The following is a 9,321-nucleotide window of genomic DNA, read 5'->3' on the forward strand; positions in this document are numbered from 1 at the left end:
AAAAAAATCCAACTTCCTTTCCTCCCTTTTGTTTCTTTTTCATTTCCTCTCAAACACACATAGTCTCAAAACTTTGAAAAACACTCGTTAGCAAAAATTTTGTAATATTAAAAGACTAACGACGACAACCTTAAATATTAAAAAGCTTTAATAAAACTCTCTTGCACTACAACAAATTCGGGCTGAGACAACCCTTTGAAAACGTTGCCTATAATACGGAAAAGTGTTGCCTTTAATCAAAGGCAACACTTTCCGACAAAACGCAACGCTTTTTGGGGGATTGGTTATACGGCCGTTACCTTTGGTCTAAGGCAATGTTTTTGTGTATCAAAGGGAATCCTTTTTATGGCAACATTTAAAAAACGTTGCCTTTTCTACAAAAAAAGTAACTCCACAAAAGGGTTGCCTTCGGGGACCCAAACACAACGCTTTAGATAAGACTTTATAGCAACACTTTTTACGAGTTGTATTTTCTAATATATAAAGCAACACTTGTCCAGATTTTTTTAAGTTGCCTTTAAATATACCTAAAGCAACACTTATATAAATTTTTTCTGGTTGTTTTTTCATATACCTAAAACAACACTTGTCCATATCTTTTTTAAGTTACTTTCTTCAAGACCTAAAGCAACACTTATCTAAGTTTATTTGCAGTTTTCTTTTTCTAATACTTAAAGCAACACCTCATTGAGTTTTTCTTAGATTCTCTTTTTTATATCTAAAGTAATATATTTTTTACCTTTGTTATATGTATATGACATTTGAAGAATATATAGCACACACTAACAATATTTAAATATTTAAATTCAATTTAATCAATATAAGAAAAATAAGCTAATAATATATATTGCATATATATAGAAAGGTCTTCCAAGTGTCAATTAACATACTTGCTAAGTTACCAAGTCAAATAAATAAACATAAGTAACAAAATACATATTTTTCCTGCTATGCGATATTGCAAATTTGGCAATATGCGATATTGCAAATTTGGCAATGCACCTTGCATGTGTATTTCATCACCAATAAGGCAGTAATCAACACACTTACACCCCTTGAAAAAGGAACCTAATTCTAAATCTCAGCATACCAACTAATAGAAAACTATAACTGAACTACTTTCTTGAGATCCTGTGGGGTTATTCACAAAATTCTATGGTCACAAGTAGGATATCAACTTGTTTCCATTTGTTCCCCACCTTCCTCACCATTTGATTTTGTTGCTTCAGAACCATTGGCATCTTCAGGGGGTGGTGGCAATGTTCTCTTCACAATCTCAACTATTTTTGTGAGCTCTTCATCCGAAAAACGAGTATCATAACACTCTATGATCTATGTAACAAAAGCAAAGCACACCAAAACTCTAATTAGAACTACTCAAATAAATGCTAAACACAAGTGAAGATAGATAACAAACTCAAAAGCATATCACCGAGTTCATCGATTGTCAATGTCAAACATAAAAATGACATAACATAGCAGAGTGATTCTATGGCTTAATAATTCATGCACCATCATAATTACTTTTCTCATTTCAAAACAAACGCACCAATCAAGAATTGACATACCCCAAATTCACATTGAACAAGAAACTTAGAAGACAAGGTTTTGTCATTTATGTTATAGGCTACAAGGACTTAGATCATGGCTTTTAACACTTTCCAAGAACTCATTGAAACAAATGCAACCAATCAAGAATTGACGTACCCCAAATTCACATTGAACAAGGAACTTAGAAGACAAGATTTTGTCATTTATGTTATTGGCTACAAGGACTTAGATCATGGCTTTTAACACTTTCCAAGAACTCATTGATGCTCTCTCTTGTTTGATCACGAGCAGCAATATCAAAAGTAAAATTAAAGGACTGCTTTGTAGTTGAAACAAGACTGACAAAAAGAAAATCATACCATGTTTATCCAGTCTGATAGATGTTCTCCTACAGAAGCTAGAGGCTTATTGCAATGTAGCATGAGAAGACACTATGCCAGCTTTAAAAATAGAATGGACAACAAATAAAAATATTATTTAAAAAAAGAAAAAAGAAAGTCATTACTTCTGAAGATAGATAACATATATCTAGTTCAATAAAATTATAAACTAAAAATTACAGGAAAGCACTAAACAAATGTTAAGAGCATATTAGCATAAAGAACGTCAACAAATTGAAACATAAATAAATGGATAGCAACATAAAGAACGTCTTATGAGCAACAAGAACAAGATCCACAGAATTCCAATAATGTTAAGAGCAAGGATAGTTCAATATATTACGTATGCACATGAAGATGGAAATTGCGAAAGTTATTTATGTTATGAGAAGCACTAACATTGTCTTTCTTAGTTTTCAAAATACAGCACTAACATAGATACATAGTAGTAACAAGTGCAGAAAATTAGCATTAGCATAATAAACAAGGCAAAGAAAAGTTCTAACTTCATTCATGGTTATGCTGAGTGAGGTTCCACCAACTGACCTTCCTTTACAACTTTGCAATGATCCAACCCAACAGAATCAAGATTTAGATGTGGGAAAAGGTACCGAACTTGATCAACAGCGTTCTGAAACGACATCTTCATCGATTTGTTCCATTTTTGAAGAAGAAATGTTCCACCATATCTTAATTTTGAGCCAATGTTAAGCTAATATACAAAGGTATTTGTGAGAATAAATAGCATGAAACTTTGTAGTGCTTTTTTAAATTAAAAAAAAGAAAAAATGAGGCTTAATCATCCATTTAGTATTCAAATTATAAAATGGATTTTTTAAATCCAAACAATTTAATAGTAAATAACTGGCAACAAACCTATGGCTAGTTGAAACCAATGAACATGCCAATTAATCACCATGCCATGACTAATAAACACCTCTAAAAAGTTATTTTACAATTCAAAACTCAGTTACATAAGTTCTATGTAAAATTTGCACATACCTCAAAAATATTAGAATACCTCAGAAGGTTTAATACCCGATTAAAACACTCGCAGTCGAAATTGAGGCAAGCCATATGCTCTAGCGGCCAGAATTTTCAAGCTACACCACATATTACATTAGCATCTCCCTACAAGACAACTATGATGATATATATGACATCAAATAGCACTCAAGAAAACTAAAGAAAAAAACAGACACCCTGAAAATTAAAATTTTAATAGTGTCACAAACTGCCTTTTCGTTCCTTCTTTCTTGTTCTTTTCCCTTTAACTTGAATCCTACTGAAAAGCAGTAAAATACTTGAAATTCAACAAAATATCAATCAAGCCAATCCATACAAATTGGAATTCCAGACTCAAGAATCATAATAGCATGCTTAATTACCTATGAACTAAGGCAAATGCTGATAAGAAATCCTAATTTAAATCTAAATTAACCTAATTAGCAAAAATAAGTTTGACTAAATAAAATCACTAAGTAAAAATTAAAATCTAACTAAAATATAATGAATTAAATCAGAAAACAGCAAAATTGGTTTTTGCAAAAACCTGGAAATTGAAGAATAGAGTAACAAGAAGGCAGTGGTGAGGAGGTTACAATTGAGGGGTGGTCGCCGTGTTGCCAGAGCAATAGACCAGCGGAGGGGTAGTCGCCGTGTTGCGTCAAAGCTCGCCAGCGGAACAGAGGTTGCTACGGTTCTACATGCATCTCCGGTTCGCGAAGAGGAGGATGTGAGAAAAGAGAAGAAGAGGAAGAAGGAGAAGAGAAAGAAGAGGGGTTTCTCGCCGGTGGTGGTTCGGCACAGAACGAGGAGCACACCGCGTCGTCGCCGTGGAGAAGCCCGCATGGAGAAGAGAACCGCACCGTCGCCGTGGAGGAGAGAACCGCGCCGTTGCCGTGGAGGAGCTGCTGTCGCCGTTAGCGTCGTCGATTATTGGAGCTGCGTAGCTGACAGTGGAGAAAGGAGAGGAAGGGTTCGTGCGTGGGTGTTACTGGTGGCTTGGACGCTTGGTTATTCAAGGCTTAGGTATTCTCTTTCAAATGAACTCAAAACAAATATGTTTTTTTCTTAAGTTATTTGATAGGAAAAATAATTGGTGGAAATATGATTAAAGGTTTCTCTAAAAGTTTTAATTATGAACAATTTTAGATAGTCTTTTATAAATATTATTTGTTAAATTTTTTTGACAACTTTTATAAAATGTTGCATTTTTATTTAAAATTGTTGTCTTAAAGTTTTTATATTACAACATTTTATAAATGTTGTTTTAGATATTAAAGACAACTTTTTTTCGGGCCTGCTACACATACAAGTTTACAAGCTTACAAGTTGGCCCAGCCCAAATAGAACTCACGCGCATGAAGAGAGATAACATGGCGCGTCAAAATCACGCGCTCAACACTCAAACGGTTACGTATGGCAGACTCTTCCACTTCTTCCACTTCTTCCACTTCTCAAAGCACTTTGAAAACAAGGAAACCCTCCCATTTTCGAGCGAAAATCAAAGTTCAAAATATACAAATCGTTGTTCGAAACCTCCATCAAAACACCATCAAACTCTCCGTGAAGAATCTAAAGAGAAAACAAAGCAACAATACTCAACGTAAGTTCATTAAGATTCCTGTATATTTTACTTTTCTTCTACGTCGTTCTTCTAGGGTTTACTATTATTCTTGCTTCTTTGTTACACTGTTCTAAGTTCTACGTCGTTCTTCTAAGTTCTACATCATTCTACGTTGTTGTTCTAAGTTCTCCTGCTATTGTTGTTGATTTTTGGGGGTTTATTCCGTAGATTGGGAGGTGTATACTGCTTAACCTTGTAATGTGGCTTGATATTGAAGCATGGTTGAGTGATATCCGACTGATATCTATATGGATGTATCTGAATAATATTTATGGGTGTATCTCACTGTTATCAATGGGTGTATCTTGCTGATATCTTTGGGTGTATCTGACTCATATATATGGGTGTATCTTACTGTTATCAATGGGTGTATCTTATTGTTATTAATGGGTGTATCTGACTCATATATATGGGTGTATCTTACTGATATCTTTGGGTGTATTTTTCATTTCAGAGAAAATGGCAGCAAGAAACCAAACAAAAGACCTTAAGTGTGCCACACATCTCCTGAGTGATAAGTTCAGAAATATGACTGAGGCGAAGAAGGCGATTGTGAGGGATCTCGGATTCGATGGGTTGATGCACATCCCACCACTAAGGGTGGATCACCAACTCTTAAGGGAGCTGGCAAACAACTTCAAACTTGGGGAGAACAGATGAAGACAGGATATGGTTCTTTCCAAATAACACCAAAAAAATAGGTCATGCAATTGGCATCAATGCAACAGGTAACTAGCTTAAAATTATAGGTGTATATTAAGTTGTTGCTTGGGTGTATTTAAGTTGATGCTTGGGTGTATTTGAACCGACTTGGATACTTTGTTGTCTTCCTTTTTGTAGGAGATCTATTTCCTGAGAAAGTTGAGTATAAGAAACTTTCTGATGATGACAAAATAATTTATAGAAGATTCCAGGGTAAGACCCTAAAAAATCTTACCGATGAAATGATGAAAATCGGCGTTGGCAACGAAGAGGAACGCCTGATGTTCAAGAGGATATTCATCCTCTACATACAGATGGCGTTTCTTTTGCCAACGACGATAAACAAAATATCGCCCGTGCACCTGGCCCCAATTTTTAAGATGGATGGCATATCGGAGAGAAACTGGGGGGGCATGTTTTGACCTTCATGGTCAAGGGCAAAACAGACTACCAGGAGAAGAAGAAGAAGGCAATTAATGGCTGCCTCTTCGCCCTGATGATAATCTACTTTCATCTTTCAAAAAACAAAGGCAAGAAGAGGGTTGAAAGACCACCAAAGCCCTGGATTGCCAACTGGACTAAGGAGCAGTTGGTGGAAAGAATGACTGCAGAAAAAGAGGAAATTTTGGTAAGTAAACATAATAAGTTGGGTGTATTTACCTGAATGCTGCTAACTAAAATATCTCATGTTTCAGGGGATTGTGAAGATGGCAGAGATAAGAGAAAAAATGAAAAAAAAGAAAAACAAAGAAAAAAAATAAGAAATAAAAAAAACAAAAAAAGGAAGTCGAGTCCAACACCGTCTTCGGAGACAGAAACTACTGACAGTGACACTTCTACCTCTGAGTCTGAGGCTCAAGAAGACTCAGAGGATTCAAGAAGAAAACACCCCAGCAAAAAGGGGAAAAAGTAAGTACCATACTTGGGTATAATTTCTTTTTCGAGTTGGGTGTATTTTGTTTGATCACGTTGGGTGTATGTAGTTTATTAAGCAGGGTGTGTTTCGTTTGCTGCATTGGGTGTATATTGTATATTCAGTTGGGTGTATCTTGTGAATTCATTTGGGTGTATTTTTAGTATGTTCTAAATGATGATTGTTTGCCTTCCAGAATGGACTCCAGAAAAAGAAAGCAGAGGCAAGAGGAGTCAGATTCTGATTCAGAATCTGAATCTGAACCAAGTGATAAGTAATGTCCTGAAATTATTACTCCTTTCTTTTGGCTTCATTATAAAGATTTCGTGTATTAACTGAAGTGTCTATTATTAACTTATAGGAGCGAAGAATCATCACCTGCGGAGAAGGAGAAGAAAAAGAAAAAAACAAAAACAACACCAAAAAAGTAAGCACTTCTTGGATAATATTCTGTGATAAAATTAATTTTTTTATTTTTGATTGGTACTCTTTTTTTTCCACCCAGAACACAACAAAAAAAGAAAAAAGTTGTTGTGGAGGATTCACCTCCTGAAGAAGATCAATACTTTGACGGGTACAGTACCTCGTAAGCTATATTACGGTCTATCATCGTAATTATTTTTTTTAACATCTTATTTTATGAATGTAGTGAGAGATATGAAATATCAAGTGACGAACTCGATGAATGGCTAAGGAAAAACGTTGATAAATCTGCTGCAGAGGGGTATGTCTTGCTGGGCTGTGTATTTGAGATTTTGGTGTGTTTTGTTTGCTAATAATTGTATCTTGTTTCGCAGGGAGAACCAAGCTGACCTGCGATCGACAGAAGGTCGCTATGTGTCCTCTGAAACGTAAGAAGCTTTATTTAATAAAATCTTGTTATCATGATTTGGATGTATTTTGTGGAACCATTTGGGTGTATTGTGTGGATCAAGTTGGGTGTATGTTGTTTACTAGGGATATTTCGTTTGTTTTGTTGGGTGTATATTGTCCATTCGGTTGGTTGTATCTTGTGCATTCATTTGGGTGTATTTTATACCTGTATCTTATTTTGTCTGAATAACACGAAATCTGTTTAGAATACCGGCTGTGAACTTGGGAAGTGATGATCCTTCCTCTCAAGGACGCACAAAACAGAGTAGTGTAAACCAGCCGTCACAGAGCATGTAATTTCTCTTTCAAATAACCGTTACTTTTGTTCTTCTATTACCTTCTACTTCTAATTCTGCATATATTTTTTTTAGAAAAAAAAGCCCTTTATTATTTTATTCAAGAAAAAAAAGGCAGCAAAAAAAAGCAAAAACTGCATGTAAGTTCTCAAAAAACAAAGCCTGTCTTCTTTTTGAATTGTTCGGGTGTATTTTTTAACCTTCTTTGGGTGTATTTTAGGTTGAGTCCGACTGATTCGAATATGATGGTTGTGAGGGAACAAACACCGTCGGAAGCGCTTGCAGTGTGAGTTTTCCAAGAATATTTCAACCTTATAACCTTATTATTTTCAAATACGTTGTTAACCTTTCATTTTTCTTCTTGTTTAGAGTCCCGATCCAGGTTTTTGTGCCGGCATCCCAAACAACCACTGAGTCAGATTTTGAACCAACCCCTATGCTACTGATTGAAGGGACTACAGAAATGTAAGAAATAGTATTGGGTGTATATTTGTTTAGAGTTTGGGTGTATATTTGCTAACAGTTTGGGTGTATATTGTTCCTGATCAATTTTTTTTACGCCAAGATTAATTTTGTGTAACTGTGCAGCACTCCTGAACCCCCCAAACAACTTTAAGAAACCACACCCACGCTTCCCTCAGCTCCAACTAAAATGTAAGTTCATCAGACTAAAATCAATCTTTGCTTATCATCCGTATATTCTTATTCTTACTCTTATTCTTATACATCATGACGCAGTCACCCAGCCGCAAAAGATGCTGCTGCCCTGTTGATGATGGCACGGACAGCAACCTATGTTCCTAAAACAGATCCAGGGATGCCATCATTCAGCCTTGGATTGACTGATTCAAGCCAGGAGGGGGCGTCAACGCAGGAGACAGAAAGGGAAAAATCTCCAGAAACTGCAAATTTGCTGGAACAATTAGACAGTTTGGTCCAAAAATTAGCAAGCAATGCGGCGAAGGGGAAAAACGAAAGTCCACAAATTCAGAGGGAGACTAGGGGAGAAAGTTCTGCAAAGTTTGAAACTCCTGGGGGAATAAATCAAATTCCAGATGATATGAAACAAAAGTGCTATATCTGGGGGACGAGACTGAAGGAAGACGCAGATGGCAATACTAACGAGTATGAGGAGATGTGCACTCTGATTGGCCAAGGAGAATGCATTTTGATGAGAATGCACCTTGCATCCCTCCAGGCAAAAAGTGATATAAAATCTCAGGTAATATTAGAATAACATTAATGTTTTTACACCAAAGTCAACTGCAATGTTTATTAATGTAAAATTGATTTCGACATATATTTCTAGATTGTATCTGCCATCTGCCTCATCCTCAACCAGAAAAATGAAAAGAGGTTTCAGGAACAAATATACTATCTCCCCCCCGATATTGTGGTAAGTGTTACTTCTACTAACTTTGGGTGTATTTTCTGTATTGATTTGGGTGTATTTTTTACTTTCGATTGGGTGTAAGTTGTGTATTTTCAGTATTTCATTTCTTGTTTCGCAATTCTTGCAAAGCATGGCATTTTCGGATCACCCAAAGGGGGGATTCATATGACCGAAAACGAAAAAGGAATTCAGGGTGGAAGCCTACCCGAGTTTCATTCCCTTCATAGATAGAAAAAAATTAACTTCGCATCCATATATAAGTTTTCGTTTGCTAAATTTGTTAGTACGCTTATTTACTTATATGCCAAATAAAATAACACACTGTTGAAATGTGGCAATCCTTCAGATTTTTGCTCCTGTTTGCCACTCGGGGCATTGGTGGTTATGGCTGATAAATACAACAAAGCGGAAATGTCAAATACTTGACCCGCTACACAAAAAAGCTCCAACCAATGAGAGAAAGGACATTAATAAATTCACTGTAAGTTGCCTCTGTCTTCTTTACTTTAATAGATAGGTCTATTTCGTTAATTGTGTTGGGTGTATATTGTCCATTCAGTTGGGTGTATCTTGTCCATTCATTC

The 9,321-nt window shown here is 35.8% G+C and overlaps 1 protein-coding gene and 1 long non-coding RNA gene across 2 annotated transcripts; both read left to right on the forward strand.

The window, feature by feature from the left end:
• Window positions 1-6,080: 6,080 nt before the first annotated feature.
• On the forward strand, window positions 6,081-7,030 carry LOC107475206 (uncharacterized). Its single transcript, XM_052257890.1, has 6 exons — window positions 6,081-6,171; window positions 6,372-6,449; window positions 6,537-6,602; window positions 6,681-6,749; window positions 6,825-6,899; window positions 6,973-7,030. Exons 2-6 carry the CDS (start codon window positions 6,373-6,375, stop codon window positions 7,028-7,030), a joined length of 345 nt encoding a protein of 114 aa, XP_052113850.1. The 5' UTR covers window positions 6,081-6,171; window position 6,372.
• A 138-nt stretch (window positions 7,031-7,168) lies between these two features.
• Window positions 7,169-7,974, forward strand: LOC127744785 (uncharacterized). The gene is made up of 3 exons (XR_008005859.1): window positions 7,169-7,341; window positions 7,565-7,630; window positions 7,714-7,974. It is a non-coding gene; the product is annotated as an uncharacterized LOC127744785 (long non-coding RNA).
• The last annotated feature ends 1,347 nt before the right edge of the window (window positions 7,975-9,321 follow it).

This window comes from Arachis duranensis, chromosome 2, assembly GCF_000817695.3.
Source record: "Arachis duranensis cultivar V14167 chromosome 2, aradu.V14167.gnm2.J7QH, whole genome shotgun sequence".
Taxonomy (NCBI): Eukaryota; Viridiplantae; Streptophyta; class Magnoliopsida; order Fabales; family Fabaceae; genus Arachis; species Arachis duranensis.

Coding starts and splice junctions, on each gene's coding strand:
- LOC107475206 (XM_052257890.1), top strand. CDS start 6,373: ATGGACTCCAGAAAAAGAAAGCAGAGGCAAGAGGAGTCAGATTCTGAT. Junction 6,603..6,680: donor ACAAAAACAACACCAAAAAA/GTAAGCACTTCT, acceptor TTTTCCACCCAG/AACACAACAAAAAAAGAAAA. Junction 6,750..6,824: donor GAAGATCAATACTTTGACGG/GTACAGTACCTC, acceptor TTATGAATGTAG/TGAGAGATATGAAATATCAA.